This window comes from Hypanus sabinus, chromosome 6 (genome assembly GCF_030144855.1).
Source record: "Hypanus sabinus isolate sHypSab1 chromosome 6, sHypSab1.hap1, whole genome shotgun sequence".
NCBI classification, from domain to species: domain Eukaryota; kingdom Metazoa; phylum Chordata; class Chondrichthyes; order Myliobatiformes; family Dasyatidae; genus Hypanus; species Hypanus sabinus.
In genome coordinates this window covers 109,288,647-109,305,390 of record NC_082711.1, presented here as the reverse complement: position 1 = coordinate 109,305,390, position 16,744 = coordinate 109,288,647, and the positions used below count along the sequence as shown (strand labels likewise).

General features: G+C 43.6%; 1 protein-coding gene across 2 annotated transcripts; it reads left to right on the top strand.

Annotated features, from left to right (window-relative positions):
• The first annotated feature begins 367 nt into the window (after positions 1-367).
• tspo (translocator protein) lies at positions 368-16,537 on the top strand. Of its 2 annotated transcripts, none has more exons than XM_059972714.1 (4): positions 368-1,316; positions 4,280-4,464; positions 8,954-9,092; positions 16,216-16,537. In XM_059972714.1, the coding sequence occupies exons 2-4, from the start codon at positions 4,283-4,285 to the stop codon at positions 16,387-16,389; spliced, it is 495 nt and encodes a 164-aa protein (XP_059828697.1). In that variant the 5' UTR covers positions 368-1,316; positions 4,280-4,282; the 3' UTR covers positions 16,390-16,537. The 2 variants fall into 2 exon arrangements, with proteins under 2 accessions (XP_059828697.1, XP_059828695.1); XM_059972712.1 differs by lacking the exon at positions 368-1,316 and adding an exon at positions 1,397-2,109.
• The last annotated feature ends 207 nt before the right edge of the window (positions 16,538-16,744 follow it).

Genomic DNA, 16,744 nt, shown 5'->3' with positions numbered 1-16,744 from the left:
GCACGTGCATTTAACGAGAGCTGTATAACTTATCTCCTTCTACCTGAGGCCACAAACTTATGAATCACCTCTGCTGTGGACCACCTGGAGGTCCAAAGCATTCTCGTTACATGCATGTGCAGTTCAACTCTTTGAGTGATTATGCAGAAAGTTTGAAGTTAATAACTCATCTCCTTCTATCTTGGGCCATAAACTTATCAATCACCCTGCTGTGGACCACTTCCACAAAGAAGGGATCTGTATGCTTGATGACCGCTGGACTAAGTGTGTATATGGAAGATGGATTATGTTGAGAAATAAATGTGTTAGGTTTTCTAAAATTGACTCCTTCTACCCCAAGCCACAAACTCATCAATCACCCCTCATATGTTGTATACATTTCTCTGACATTAAATTGTATCTTTGAACCTTTGACTGTCTCTTTATTTATTGTCATTGACCTAGCTTCCACAACCCTCATAGAAGGGAAGTCAAATAGGCAGATGAGAGAAAGAAAATACCACAGGGCAATCGGGTAGAGTGGCTATCTCCCAACCCCAGAATCAAGGGATTAATCCTGACTCTGTGGAGTTTGTACATTCTCTTGGAGACCCTGTGGGTTTTCCCGGGTTCTCCTGCTTCCTCTCGAATCCCACTCTAGTCGGTTCACCGTCCACTCTAGAGTGCAGTTAAGTGGTACAATCTGGGGTGGGAATTAATGGGAATATAGAGCAAATACAACTGGCTCAATGGTGTCCATGATATGGCCTCTGAGAACTTCCCTGAACAGCACAAAAACTCTTTTAACAACCGGAAACTGGCGATGGTTACAGGATTGTGATTTGGCAACAACGTGAACACTGGAGATAGTTGTGCAGATTCATTCCAGGATGCTGCCTGGATTAGAGAGCGTTAACTGTATGGATAAGTGGGATAAATTTGTATTATTTTCTCTGGAACATAGGAGAGTGAGCCTAGTGTGTGCTTTCAGTCTTTTTGTATTTTCTGCCCAACAGAACAGGGGAAACTTGCAAAAGGCCCCATCCCATGCTTTTGTTGGTTGTATGTGGAGGAAGCAGTGGACTGGATTTGGATGTTATGTGTCCCACGTTTATCACAGTGCATGTTCTCACTTAGCGAACTGACCAGCATCCGCTGATGGCGCCCTCTAATGGTACAACTCATGAACATTGACTCCTGCAAACTGTACGACAGTAACACTCCGAGGTGACAACAAATTACATTTATATTGCATCAAAGTAGCCAAATTATCCCACTGCACATCGAGAATTGTTGCCATAAGAAGTTGTCGCTAGAACGGTACAGCACAGGAACAGGTGATACAAGTTAATAAAATTCTTAGAGACATACTGTAGACAAGTAGACGGAGTACTTTTCCTCAGTGGTAATGTCAGAGAGGTTTAAATTGAGAGTTTAGATAAGTTTACGCAGCAACCTTTTTACAACAGAGTGTGGTAGGTGCCAGGGAAAGTGGTGGAAACATTTGAAACGGCACGGGATGGAGGAATACGGACCACGTTCGGGCAGATGGGGTTAGTTTGGATTTGTATCACGGTAGGCCGAAGGGCCTTTTCCCGTGCTGTTATATGCTCCCATGCTGCCCGCTGCGGGACTGACACCGGCTCCAGTTCGGGTACTTCAGCTACACAGACCCCTCCACCTTTTTCGTTCCAACTTGAATTCCTGCGGACACCGTTACAGGTCTGAAGCCGGCTGGATGTAAGGAAGTACCGTGGCGGCCCGGAAACACTAGCCACCAAGCCTGATGGCGAGGACGCTGAGCTGGGCCGGGGGACCCGTTCCCTTCGCTCGGCGGCACTCCACTCCCATCTAACAGCACCGGGACCCTCGCCGGTTTGCTCCCTGCTTGGGGGGAGCGGACCTGTTCACACTGAAAATGATCGGTGCCCATTGTCTCACAGAGCGAGGAGCGGGTACCTACCAGAGAGGAGCCTGCCATTCGCCGCCCCGCCCTCTGTCGCTGCCCCGCGTTAATTGGACGCTCACACCCCGCCCTGGCCCTGGTGCCCCCGCCAAGGTCACCGAGTTTCGGAGTTTGTTCTATACGGACAGAGCTGCACGCAGGGGTCTAACAGGGTGACGATATCGGTAGGTATTGACCAAGGAAACTTTCCTTCTGCAACGTCGTCCCGTCCACCTGTGAGCTGCGGACGGTGTTCTAACCAAGAGCAGGGAAGTCCATCCCGTGTCAGCCTCTCATAACCTTGTTCGAGGATCTGCAGTGTTCTGGATTCGTGACTGGGGAGTTTGTAATGGGGGGGGGGGGGTGAAAGGAATTGTGATTAGACACATTTTTCGTGAAGGAATGTTCACAAAAGTGCTACTGACTTTAAAGTTCAGGGTTCAATGAAGAATTGGTAATAATGTGTAACGAGCATTTGGGAAGGCAACTGTTTAGTTGAAATAGGATTTGAGTACAATAAAAACACATGCATTTGACTTTTGTTAGGAGTTTGATGAGATCATAATTTCGGTTTCCCTAACCTTGTTTTAAGGAAATGCTGTAAAGCCCGCCTTGTGTGTTGGGGTTGTTCAAAGGGCAGGGATTGGATAAGTTGGTCTTCAGTACGAAATACCGTTCAGAGCTTCATAAATTTAGCACTCCTCTGGTTTTAGAATACGTCAGGATATATTTCAGAAGAGGTGCCAGGAGGCACAGTCTCAAAGAAAGAGGCAAGCTATTTAAAAGTGAACACAGGGAATTCTCTAATTCAGAATGCTGTGACTGCTGAGGTATTGACTCCATTTAACACTCTGCTGTTTAAGGAACGTGGCAGTACCGGGAACGCTTACATTTCAAACGCTTACAATTCAAAGACCAGCAATGAATAGCAGAGAAAACCCGAGAGGCTGAATACAATACCCCTGTTTCTATTTCATTTACTGTTACAGGCTTGCATTCATGTGGAATTTAGCCAATCTGGGCCGGTTGGCAGAATGTCTCTTCCACTGTGGTAACATCTGCAAAGTTGTACCAATCAGGAAGTACTTAATGAATTGCTTTTTTCCCTCTTGGGAAAGAAAAGAACTAGTTGCTGACAGAAGTACCCAAAGTGATGAGAGGATTTTTTGGTTTTAACTAAGTAAATGGTTGACATTTTTCAATGCCTTGTCTAACAGGCTGGTGGATGCTAACTCAGTCATGGAACTGGATCACCATGTAAAAGAACCAAAGTTGCAGGGCTATGAGGGTGGAGGTGCGTCCCTACCAAAGGAGGTGCAAGGTGGATGGATGTATGAGCAGCCGGTGCAGATCACAAGTCCTGGTTATGTGACCACTGACATCAGGCAGACAGTCTCTGAAGAGTATTGATCATGGTTGGGGTCACCCATCTTGTAACGACACTGCCCAGAGGAAGGCAATGGTAAACCACTTCTGTAGGAAAATCTGCCAAGAACAGTCACGGTCGTGGAAAGACCACAATTACCCACATCTTTCAACACAGCACATAATGAGTGAGTGAATGAAGAAAAGGTGGAGGAGTCGAAACAACTGTGTTGATTAGGCAGAGAGCTGGCACGTACTTGAGGGGATGAGTGGCCACTTCAAGTACTGTTTATGTTTTATAGTGTGTCAGTGCCTAGCAAGGCTAGTGAAAAGAACAAGGATCCAAATCAGGATTATTATCACCAATTTGTATAAAATTTATTGTTTTCCTCTGCAAGTATATAAAAAAAAATTACTATAAGTTTAAAAAAAAAGTAATGTTAAAAAAAAGGAATAAGGGGATGGTGTTAATGGACCATTCAGACATCTGATGGAGGTGGGGGGATAAAGCTATAATCATTGAGTGTGGGTCTTCAGGCTCCTGTACCTCCTCCCCAATGGTAGCATTGAGAATGGGGCAAGTCCCAGATGGCGTCTTCTAGCGGCACCGACACGAGGATGTCCTCAGTGCTGGGAGTGTTGTGTCCATGATGGAGCAGGTTTCTCAAACTGAGGTTGTAAGAGTAGCATGGTCATTATATCCAATAAGTATTTATTCTCTGCGAGTGTGCTTTCCACTGTTCTGAAGCTGTGAAGGGTGCCATATAAATGTAATAATTTTCAAATTCAGCTTTTTCTGTGGCAAAGTTTGAGAGAAGTATGCTTTATATCTGACTGGCATCACTCCTATCAGTGGCTGGCTCCATTGAACCAACACATCTTCAGCGTGTTAGAGTCACTTTGCAATTATTTGAAATACGGTACTTGAGCATAGAACTTTGCTTGCTGCCTCAGGAAGCTGAAAATGTGCTGTCTTTGGTGACTTTGCAGAGCATGGCACCTGTATGGGCTCAGATTGCTGGATTTGCCACAGTTCCTCATGTTGGGGGATTCTTGGGATGGTATGTTACAAGATCACAAGTCCCTACGTGGTACGAGGGCCTGAAGAAGCCATCATGGTGCCCACCCAATAAGGCGTTCCCTGTAGCATGGACTGCATTGTACACAGGAATGGGGTGAGTACTGTACGTATAAAGTTCATGAGAAAAACGAGAGCAATGTCAAATATTGTTCTGGTAAGTAGATTTATTTGGTTGCTGCGTTGACATCTGTGAGTTCAGATCCTCCCAGTATTGGTAATGGCACTATGCCCCAGTCTAGCAGAGTGGGGCAGATTTAATCTCGTGTTCAGTACCTAGAGAGGCCGTCAAACAAATCAAGTGATGTAAATGGGATGAATGTGATCAGATTTAACTTTATTGCGCCCTGATGTGATGATGTATTTTATCTGTGCACACCTCCGGGCTTAACTGAAATGATAACGTGTTGGTTGATGTAAAACCTAGGCTTGCATGGGTCTCAAAAAAGGAAAAGATGGAGAGAACATGAACTGACAAGTGACATCATAATGGAAAGGAAATGAGATCAAACAAAGCAACACACGCAAAATGCTCAGCAGATGACGTGGCGTCTATGGACATGAATAAACGGTCAACATTTTGGGCCAAAATCCTTCTACCCTTCTTCAGGATTGAAAAGGAAAGGGGAAGGCAACAGTATAAAAATGTGGGGGTGGGGAAGTGGGGTAGCTAGAAGGTGACAGGTGGAGCCAAGTGGGTGGGAAAGATAAAGGATTGAAGAGGCAGGATCTGATAGAAGAGAGTGGGCCATAAGAGAAAGGGAGGTGATAGACAGGTGAGAAGAGGTATGAGGCCAGAGTGGGGAATAGAAGAAGAGAGGAGGGGTAGAGAATTTTTTTTACTGGAAGGAGAAATCGATATTTATGCCATTAGATTGGAGGCTACCCAGACGGAATATAAGGGGTTGCTTCTCCACCCTGAGGGTGGCCTCAGCTTAGTGCAGGTGGAGACCAGGGGCCAACATGTCAGAATGGAAGTGGGAATTGGAATTAAAATGTTTGGCTACCAGGAATTTCCACCTTTGGTGGATGGAGTGGAGGTGGTGGATGGAGTGGAGGTGGTCAATGAAGTGTCGTTCCCCCCCCCCCCCCCCCCCCCCGGTTTATGACATCTCACCAATGTAGAAGAGGCCGCTTCAGAAGCACTGGACACAATAGATGGCCCCAGCAGATTCACAGGTGAAGATTATACAGACCAGAGGAAATGGGATTGTGAGTATATGAGGAAAGGATTTAGTGAACTGCAAAATATGAACCTTTTTCCGTGTCTATCGCCAGGATTACAAAGTTGCTGGTAAATTATTAAGTTAGATGTAAATGACAAAGCCCATCTCAAGTTCAAGCTTTTTTAAAAAAAGTTGCAGCCAATGTGCAGGATGTGGTACAGGGAAAGTAAATTACACTGAGTGAGGTAAAATCAACACTCCCCAGCATAAAGCAAAGAGATGTGTCGGTGATGCTGTCTTGCATCTACAAATGTTTCCGGATTGAAACAAATATCCAAGCTACAAGCATGGGTGGTGGTTGATGGTTTAATTTACGAATTGATTACTGCAAAGGCCTTTTCAAGTTCAAGGTCAGTTTATTGGCATTCACCCGTCTACATGAATACCGCCAAATGAAACAACGTTCCTCCAAACCAAGGTGCAGAACACAGTCCATATAACTCACAGGCATAACACATAACAACTAATAAGATGCATTTATGACTCAAGTTAAAAAGTAAACATACAATGTTACTGGCACTTAATGCGTGATGAGGACAGGGTGGGGGCAGGGAGTTCACTGGTCTCACAGCCTGGGGCAGGAAGCTGATCCCTATCCTTGTCCCAATCATGGCAGGGGGTCAAAGAGACTGTTGGACAGATGGGAGAATTCCTTGACAGTGCTTGAATAAATATCTTTAATGGGTGGAAGAGGGATCCTAATCATGCCCTCAGCAGTCCTTGCAATTCTTCAGAGGGGCCTGTAGTCAGGTGCCTTGTAGTTCCCGTACCAGATGCTGATGCAGCTGGGCAGACATTCTGAACAATGCTCCTGTAAAAATTGATTAGAATGGGGGTTGGGAGAGGGGACCATCACTCGCCTCAATCTCCTCAGGCAGTGAACATGCCGTTATGTCTTCTTGATCAAAGAAGGACCAGGTGAGATTGTCCATATGTGCAACCCTTGAAACTTGGTGGTCCTGACTCTCTCCATGTCGGAGCAGTGTACATACAGAGAGTAATGGTCAACCTTCACCTTCCTAAATTCCATAATCACCTCCTTGTTCCAGTTGTAGTGCTCGCACCTTTCTACCAGCCACTCTCCCTCCTCTCTATACGCTATCTCACCATCGTCGTTGTGCCGTCAGTGAGCTTCATGATTCGGTTTCATCAACTTTACTGCTAAACTTGATGAAACTGGATCATCAAATTCACTGATGACGCAACATCTTCGGTCTCATCTTGCAGTGCAGTCCTGCATCAGCAGCGAGCTGGGGAGCACCCATGCACAACGTGATGGAGCTAGAGATGTTTCTGCCAACATGGACTGACTGACCATTCATCAACGAGTCCAGGATCCAGCTACAGAGAGAGGAGTTGCAACCCAACTTCTGACAGATGGTCATATTAAACACCAAGCTGAAGTCAATAAGTAACATCCTGGTACATGAGGCATCATTTTCCGAGTGGGACAGGACAGAGTGGAGTGCAGAGTCTCATCAGTGGACCGATTTGAGTGACAGGCTAATTGGAAAGAGTGCAATGTAATAGGAAGATGGGATTTAACGTGATTCATAACCTGACACTCAGAAAACTTAATTATTGTTGATGTCAGTGCCACTGGATGGTAGTTGTTGAGGCAGGTTACTCTTGCCCTCTTGGGAACTGAGAAGGTGGTGGCCACCTTGAAGGCTGAGGGGACAGTGAACTGTTCCAGAGAGATGTTGAAGTTGTCTGTTAGAACCTCCATTAACTCTGCTGCACGATTCCTCAGCGCCCGTCCAGGCACGTTATCAGGCCCCGCAGTTTTGTGTGTTAGGGTCTTCCTAACATCAGCTGCGGCCAGACAGAGTGCTTGGTCGTCGGAGGGGAGCCTTCCTTGTCGGCACAACATTCTGTGCATCAAACTTACCGTAAAAGGCTTTCAGCTTATGAGGAAGATGCGTGTCACTGTTGTTGGTGCACGGGGTGGACTTGTGGTCCATTATGGACTGAATATCCTGCCTCGTGCTTCCTGTGTCTCAATCTGTACATTCTCTGTGAATAATTTCATTTTGCCTTCCGGATAGTGCAGGAAAGCACAGCTCTTGCTGACCTGAGAGCTGTCTTATCTCCTGATCTGAAGGTAGGATCCCAATCTCTCAGATGTGCCAGGACCTCAGCTGTAAGCCATGGCTTCTGATTTGTCCTCACAGAGATGTGTTTAATAATGGTGAAGTCCTCAAAGCACTTCTCTATGTAGCCATTCACAGATCCCACATATTCATCAATGTGACGATTGTAGGCAGCTACCTCCCTGAACGTGATCCCGCCCATGTTTTCAAGACAGCTCTACAGTGCTGAGGTGGGTCCTTCTGGCCAAGCTCTGATCTCCCTTTGCACTGGTTTGACTCGAGAACCAGCAGAGCAGACAACTGGTGGGAGAATCTGCGGTGGGGGTGGGGAACAGCTTTGTAGGCACTAGGGATGTTGGTATAAGCCAGGTCTGATATGTTCTCATCTCAGGTCACAAAGTCAGCAAGCTGATAGAATTTAGGCAGGACCATTTTTAAGTTAGCATGGTTGAAGGTGCCAGCAACAATAAAGAAACCAGTGGGGTGTGTGGTTTGCGAGTCTCTGGTGCTATAAGGCTCATGGAGTGCTTCCCCAGCATTAGAAGATGGGACGATTAGCTACAGCCACAATCACAGCACCTGTGAATTCCCTCAGTAAATAGAAGGGCCTGCACTTCACTATTAGGTAAACAGTGAGTAATCACTGCTGGAGCATTCACACACCAGTTCTTATTAATGTTCTCATAGACAACTCCAGCCTGGGTCCCACTAGAGATTGTGGGAATTCTGTCAGTCCAAAAATAGATGAAACCTCCCCCCCCCCCCCCCCCCCCCCAACTGGACAGCTGCTTCAGGGATGGTATCCTGGACCCTTGTTTCTGTCAGCTGAACTTCATCTCACGGTGATTCAGTCTCAGACGTAGGTAATCTAGTTTACTTTGTACCAATTGGAGGTTTGAAAACAGAACCGATGGGAGAGCTGGTCTGTGGGGTTTGGCTTCAGCCTCGTAGGAATACCGGTGCACTTTCCTTGCTTTTGCGTCCTCATGCGGAAATTCTGACGGGGTCTCCGAGGCGGCTGTTGGTACGGCGTGCTGTAAGATCACGCTGCAGAGCTCCTCTGCTGTCCAACAACTCGCTCGTGAGGTAGACTTGCAGTACTTGGTGGTCTTGGTATCCAGCAGTGTCTGCTGATCGTAAGAAAGACGTCAAGGATGAATTAGCTGGAGCCAGCATGGCCTCTGTGACTGGATGTTCTGTCTTTAAAAACTACACGTTGAAATGCTTTTGTAAGAGGCCACTAAACTGTTGCTCTTTGTTTTCACAGCTATGCTTCGTACCTGGTGTGGAAAGAACAAGGAGGTTTCACACGTGAAGCACTTGTCCCGCTTGGCCTCTATGGGGTTCAGCTGGCTTTAAATTGGACCTGGACTCCAGTATTTTTTGGCGCACACAGACTAAAGCTGGTACGCATTAGACCATGAGACATGGAGCAGAACTAGGCTATTTGGCCCATCGAGTTAGCTCTGTCACTTCATCGTGGCTTTACATTTCCCTCTCAGCCCCAGGCTGCTGCCTTCTCCCCAAACCTTTCACTCTGACTAATCAAGCATCTTTTGACTTCTGTGTTAAATACACCCAATGACATGGCTTCCATAACTGCCTTTGGCAACAAATTCCACAAGTTCCCCACTCTCAGGCTAAAGAAATTCATCCTCATTTCTCTTCTAAATGGATTCCCCTTAATTCTAAGTCTGTGCCCAATAGTCTGAGTCTCTCTCACTTATAGGAATTACCCCTCCACATCCACCCTATCTAGAATTCCCCCGCCATTCTTCTAAACTCCAAACCCAGAGCCATCAAGCACTCCTTATATAATAACTCTTTCACTCCTGGAATCATTTTCATGAACCTTCTTTTCACCCTCTCCAATGTCAGCACATCCTTTCTTTGTTAAGGGCCCCAAAGCTGCTCACAATACTCCAAGTGAAGCCCTACCAGTTCCTTCTAAAACCTCAACATTCCATCTTTGTTTCTATATTCTTGTCCTCAAAATGAATGCTAACATTGGATTTGCCTTCCTCAACACTGACTCATCCTTCAAATTAACCTTTAGGGAAATCCTACACAAGAGCTCCCAAGTCCCTTTGCCAAGATTTTTAAAATTTCTCCTCATTTAGAAAATAGTCTATGCTTTATTCCTTCTACCTAAGTGCATGACCATATATACTTGCGATACTGTATTGCATCTGCCACTTCTTTGCCCATTCTCTTAATCTGCCTAAGTCTTTCTGTAACCTCGCTGCTCCCTGAACACTACCTGCCCCTCCTCCTATCTTTGTATCATCTGCAAACTTGGCCAGAAAGCCAATTCCATCATCCAGATCATTGACATATAACGTAAAAAGAAGCTGTTCCAACACTGATTCCTGCAGAACACCACTAGTCACCAGCAGCCAATCAGAAAAGGCTCCTTTTATTCCCATTCTTTTCCTTCTAATCAGGCAGTGCTCTATCCATGCTAGTATCTTTTCTGTAATACCATGCACCCTTATCTTGCTCAGCAGCCTCACATGCAGCATCTTGTCAAAGGCCTTTTGAAAATCCAAGTAAACAACATCCACTGATTGTCTATCCTACTTGTTATTTCCTCAAACAATTCCAACAGATTTGTTAGGCAAGATTTTAAGATCTTCCCTTCAGGAAACCTTGCCCACTTGATCATGTGGCTCCAAGTGCACTGACAACTCAAATTTAACAATCAGCTTCAACATCTTCCCAACCAGTAAGACCCGTCCTCCAGAACCATGCTCGAATCTATTGGTTCTTGAAAGATCATTACTAATGCCTCCACAACCTCGTCAGCTTGGTTTTTCAGAACCTGGGGTGTAGTCCATCTGGTCCAGGTGATTTGTCTACCTTCAGACCTTTCAGCTTCCCCAGCACTTCCCCAGTAAAAGCAACTGCACTGAATTCTGCTCCCTGACACTCTTAAACTTCTGTCGTATTTGCTTATGTCTTCCACAGTGAAGGTTGATGCAGAATACTTATTTTTAAGTTCATCTGCCATTTCTTTGTCCCTCATTATATCTCTCTAGCATCATTTTCTTGCAGTCGGACACCTACTCTCACCTTTCTTGTTCTTGTTACATATTTGAAAACAACTTTTTGTATCCTCTAGCTGACCTTCATATCTCAACTTTTCCATCCTTATGGCTTTTTTTAGTTGGGTTCTATTGGTTTTTAAAACTTCCCAATCCTCTTAATTCCCACGAATGTTCGCTTCATTATATGTCCTCTCTTTGACTTTTATGCTGGCTTTGACTTCCTTTGTCAGCCATGGTTGTATCATCTTCCCTTTAGAATACTACTTCTTTGGCATTTATCTATCCTGTGCCTCCCACATTGCCCCCAGAAATTCCAACTATTGCTGCTCTGCTGTCATCCCTGCTAGTGTCCCCTTCCAATCACCTTTGGAAAGCTCCTCTCTCTGTAATTCCCTTTATTCCACCGTGATACTGATATATTGACTTAATTTTGGTCTCTTAAACTGCAGGTGAATTCTATCATTATGATCATTATGATCATAAGGGTTTCTTCACCTTAAACTTCCGAGTTAAATCTGGTTCGTTACACAACACCCAGTCCAGAGTAGCTGACCCCTAGTGGGCTCAACCACAAGCTGCTCTAAAAAAAAGCCATTTCATAGACATTCTAGAAATTCTCTTGGGGGTCCAGCATTAACCTAATTTTCACAACCTACCTGCAAATTGAAATGCCCCATGTAACATTGCCCCTTTTACATGCCTTTTCTATCTCCTGTTGTAATTTGTAGCCCACATCTGCTGGCCTGTATATAACTCCTATCAGGGTCTTTTTACCCTTGCAATTTCTTAACTCTACCTATAAGTATTCTATTCTACATCCTTCAGTCCCATGTCACCTTTTTCTAATGATTTGATTTCAATTAGTGTCTTTATGGATATTTTCTTGTAAACATACTCTTATTTCATTTTTAGGTATCTTTTGTTACAGTATGGATTTATACCCAACATGCTCACGTTGTCATTGCCATTGTGTAATCAGTTCCTAGTCCTATAGAAGTGCTGCCCATGGTTTATCTGTGACCCAATGTCATTTCCCCTGGAATTTGGAGAAAGGGTATATAAGGATCAATTACAAAGAGAAATAGTGAGGTTATAAGTTGGGGTTAGACATCAGGTAATGAGCTTGATGCCTTTTATGTGCTTTTTAACATCTTCCCCAGCCTTGTCAGAGCATCCTGGGCACCAGACCTAATTTTAAGGTTACACTCTCTTGCTCTGGATACTATCATTAGGGAAGGGGGGGGGCAATATTTTCTGATTTATTTCAGATCCTTCGGTTATCTGAAATGCCTCAGTGAGATCATTCCTTCCATCTTCTCTAGTCAAGGGAATGCAGCCTGGTTTATACAACCTGCCTGCTTCATCTCTTCGCTCCTGACATTGTATTTCAGGGAGAAAGTGGAATGTGTTGCATAAGTAGAAGCAGAAATCTGCTGAAGTGATGTTGAAGAGGTAATGTTGGCCAACATGTTGGGAAATATCTTTATGTTACACAAACCAGGGCAGGGTGTGCTTCCTGATAATGCAACACTATCTCAGCTCTGCATTAGAAATTTAGCCTCAAGTGGAGCTTTGAGCCGTACTCTTCCTAAGGAGAAGAAATATAAGAAGCAACTGAAAATCAGTTGGTGTAAGTTTAGGATCTTGTCTGGAGCATTGTCACTTTTTTATTTGACCATTTGAGCAAGATATTTCCTGACAAGTTGGGTGTGTTGTGTTAGCTGATTGCTACAATGTGAACATCACTTAACCAACAGTCACTGAGTTAGAAATGGAGTTGTAGAATTGTCCAGCACAGCCCACTGTGTTCGTGCTGATCTTTTTGGCGATCTACGTTGTTGTTGTTGTTGTTCACTTCTATTATTTGCATGATTTGTTTTTTTTTTCTTTCTCTGTGGGGGTTGGTCTTAATTTATTTTATTGGGTTCTTTTGGGTCTTGGCTTTCCGATTGTCTGCTAAGCAAATAAATCTCGAGGTTGTATAATTTATACATTCATTGATAATAAATGCAGTTTGAATCTTTGAATCCTACATTTGGGAGGCAGGGTGGAATTGCATCTCTACCAAAGGAGGTGTAAGGTGCTGCTTCTCTCTGTTAGCCTGCAGGTCACCCTTGGGCAAGGTGTAGCACAAATTTAGCCCCCCTTCCCTGATCAGGGTCCCATGAAGCCATGGGGGCAGGTGGTGGATGTTCATATGAACAGCCAGTGCATATCACAAGTCCTGATTATGAGCCACTGATGCCAGGCAGACAATCTCTGAAGTGTATTGATAATGGCTAGGGTCACCCATCTTATAAAGACACTGCCCATTAAAAGGCAAAGGCAAACCACTTCTGTTTATAAAAAAAGAAAGCTGCCAAGTACAGTCATGGTCTTGGAAAGATCATGATCAGCCACATCATATGACACAGCACATACAGTAAGAACAAATGAACACTAATCTGCATTGGACTATTCAAGTGTAATGTCAAATGTTTCAAGTTGAGTGAACTTTATATTGGGGGAAAAACATTGCCCTTTGAAAGAGTTATAGCATTTTTCTACCAAATTGATTAAGTATAATGTTATGTAAATATCATTTTATGAAATAACTGTTTTGGTAATTTATAAAACTTACAAGTTTATAAACAACAGCTTTAACTATTTCCATTTCTTCAACTGCCCTCATGTAACTTTCTTCTGTTACATTGGAATAGAAAACTTCTCAGATACACCCACCACGAAAGGTGGGACAAGCTCATTCTGCCAAGATATTGTCCAGTAGGTCTGCACTCAGTCATCAGCAAAGTGATTGAAGGTGTCATTGACCATGCTGTTAAATGACCTTTATACATTTTCCTGGTACAGGTGACCAGCTTGGGTTTCACCAAGATCTGATCAACTACTATTGATACCAGATTGCAATTGACTGTGCATGGCAGAGAGGAGTCCCGGTAAATCGGGCATCAAGGGATAACACTCCAATGTTTGGAGTCTGAACTCGCATGAAAGAAGATGGTTGTGGTTTGGCAGCAGTTGATCATCCCAGCCCCTGGATATCATTGCATTCCCTCAAGGAATTGTCCTGACCCCAACCATCTTCAGCTTTTTCCAGTCACCTACCTTCCATCAGAAGGACAGAGGTGGAAATATTAACTAAATTGCTTAATGCTGAATTCCATTAGCAGTGCCTCAGCAGAAAAAAAAAGTCCATGCTTACACACAGCAAAGCCTCGAAAGCACTTGGACATGAGCTGGCCAGTAACACTTATTTCACAGAGGTAACAATCAGTGACCATTTCCTAGACAAAGAGTCGGACAACCTACTTTGTTAAGTCAAGATATTGTGGTATCACAATGGGCCTTGATTGACATTGAATTGCTGAGTTCCTGTCACTAACATCGTGTGGGCCACCATTGACTGGACCCTCAACCACATAGGTCACCTACCTACCAGAAAGATGTAAATAAGGTTGAAAGAGTACAGAAAACATATACAAGGATGTTGCTGGGACTGCAGGGTCTGAGTTATGAGGAAAGATTGAATAGGTTAGGTCTTTATTCTCTAGAATGTAGAAGATTGAGAGGAGATTTGATAGAGGTATACAAAATTGTGATGTGTATAGATAGGGTAAATGCAATCAGGCTTTTTCCCCTGAGTTTGGGTGGGACTACAACCAGAGGTCATGGGTTAAGGGTGAAAAGTGAAATATTTAAGGGAACGTCAGAGGGCAGTGAGAATGTGGACCCAACACAAGTGGGGCATGCGAATTTGATTTCAATGTTCAGGAGAAGTTCGGATAGGTACATGGATGCAGGCGTAGGTGGGTGGGAGCCGGCAGTTTAAATGGCTCAGCATGAACTAGATGGGCCGAATGGCTTGTTTCTGTACTGTATATTTTTATGACTATGGTTCTATATAAATAACGTGACTAGAAAAGCAGGCTGGAAGTTGGGTATGTTGTTACCAGTGACTTGCCTCCTTTCTAACACCTCAAGGCATTTCTATCATCTGCAAGGCACAAATCATGGCCAGGATCGAATATTCCTCAGTTCCCCACATTCCAGTGTAGTTCCAACAACTGTCGAAGGTCAGAATCAGACAGGATCAAGTTTATCATTAATGATGTATGTTGTGCAGTACAGTGCAAACATAAAATACAATATAAATGATAATAAATGTATTTAAAAGTTCAATTAGTGTAAAAGGGGTGCAAAAATAGTGAGGCAATGCTCGTCAGTTCATTGTCCATTCAGAAATTGATGGCGAAGAGGAAGCAGCCATTTCAAAAACACTGTGTGTCTTTAGGCTCCTGTACCTTCTCTCTGATGATAGTAAAGAGAAAAAGGTATTTCTATGGGAAGATATTAGTTTAAATCTCTGTATTAGTGTCCAAGTTCTCTGTTGTAAGCAATGTTCCCTCTAATTTTTAGTAGTCAGTGTGCACAAAAATCTTACGTTGTGCAAATTTTTTTTCCTGTGACAGACGTATGTGCGCACTGAATACACACGTGGCACAGTTTATGTAGGTTTACAAAATATTTGACATAAAACTGCACAGAATAACAATAAAATAACATGCGTATTCAAGTCACTCAGTTATTTTTTCTCTCTCCTGTCTTGGGCATTTACCCATTCTTTGATCTCCTCTGAGTTTGATCGTTTTTGTTGTTGCTCATCTGCACTCAACCGTAACATGCTTAGCACTCCTGTAATGGTTAATGACGGGTTCTGTTGCCTGTGCTTTTGTACACCGTCCAAATGTGATTTACTTGCCAAATGACACTTCAAAAAGTCAAGTTTCCAAATATCATCCCACTTCTTTCCACTAGCAAATTCTCCAGCAACTTTTGCATCTCAACAATACAAACAGATAACTCCATTTTCCGAATCATACATAAATATTTCTCATAGCTGAACGTTCATGACCTCATGAACTTTCGGTGTAGCAGTTTCTACTATTTTGTTAAGCCATTCAACTTCGAACAAATTTGCAGTTCTTTTGCACTTCACGCCCTTTGCTTCTTTTGAATTCAACATAGTGAATCAGTATTTTTTTCAATAAAAACTTAGTAAGCTATCTACAGGGTTTGAAACGGATCTTTGTAGACTTTACTATATGAACACTGTCCGCCAAAGATGGCTGCCGCCGCGATGTAGCTGTACAAACCGGAACAGGAAAGGTGAGGTGACGTAAATTAGTGATGTGCGTTGTGGTATTAGAAAAACCAACTAACTAGTTAACAGAAATATATAGCTAAAAGATAATTTTCAGTAAGTATAATTATTAATTACTACATTATTTTAGGTAACTAACCTTTTGTGTGCACCTTAATTTCCTTTGTGCATAGGTTGAAAAATGTGTGCGCGCACACACGTGCACAGCTTAGAGGCAACGTAGTGCTGAATAATCCTGGTGTATGTAATAAGTACAATTGGTAAATGCTGAGTTATTCTTAATTTCCCTGCTTATTAATTTTCTCTCCTTTGATTTCTTAGGCTTTGGCCAATATTCTTTGTCTGCACGGAGCTGTAATAGCAACAATGGTTTCCTGGTATCCCATCAACAGGACAGCCACGTTACTTATGGCACCATATCTTGCCTGGCTGACACTTGCCTCATCTCTTACCTATTGTATCTGGAGGGACAACCCTGGAAAGAAAAATGAGTGAGCAGGCAGTGCAGTGGGTGGAGTACCTGCCTGTCGTGGTCCTTCCAACCTAGTCTGCTTAACACAAAGGACAAAATTGCTGGGGAGAATATGACTGCTGTGCTTTTATTTTTGGTTTGTGATACAATAGAATACAGACTTGAAATTGCTGAATGTGTTTGCCAGGTTAATGTGTGAAATGTGGGCTAACAACTTTCAAAAAAAAAATTGGAGCATTTGAAACTTGCTCCTTTAGTACTTCTAGTACATTATTGGAGAGGAAAAGATTTGGGAGAGACAAACTCCAGACGGTAGTGTAGTGGTTAGTGTGACACTACTACAGCTTGGGGTGTTTCAGAGTTCAACTCAGATTCCTC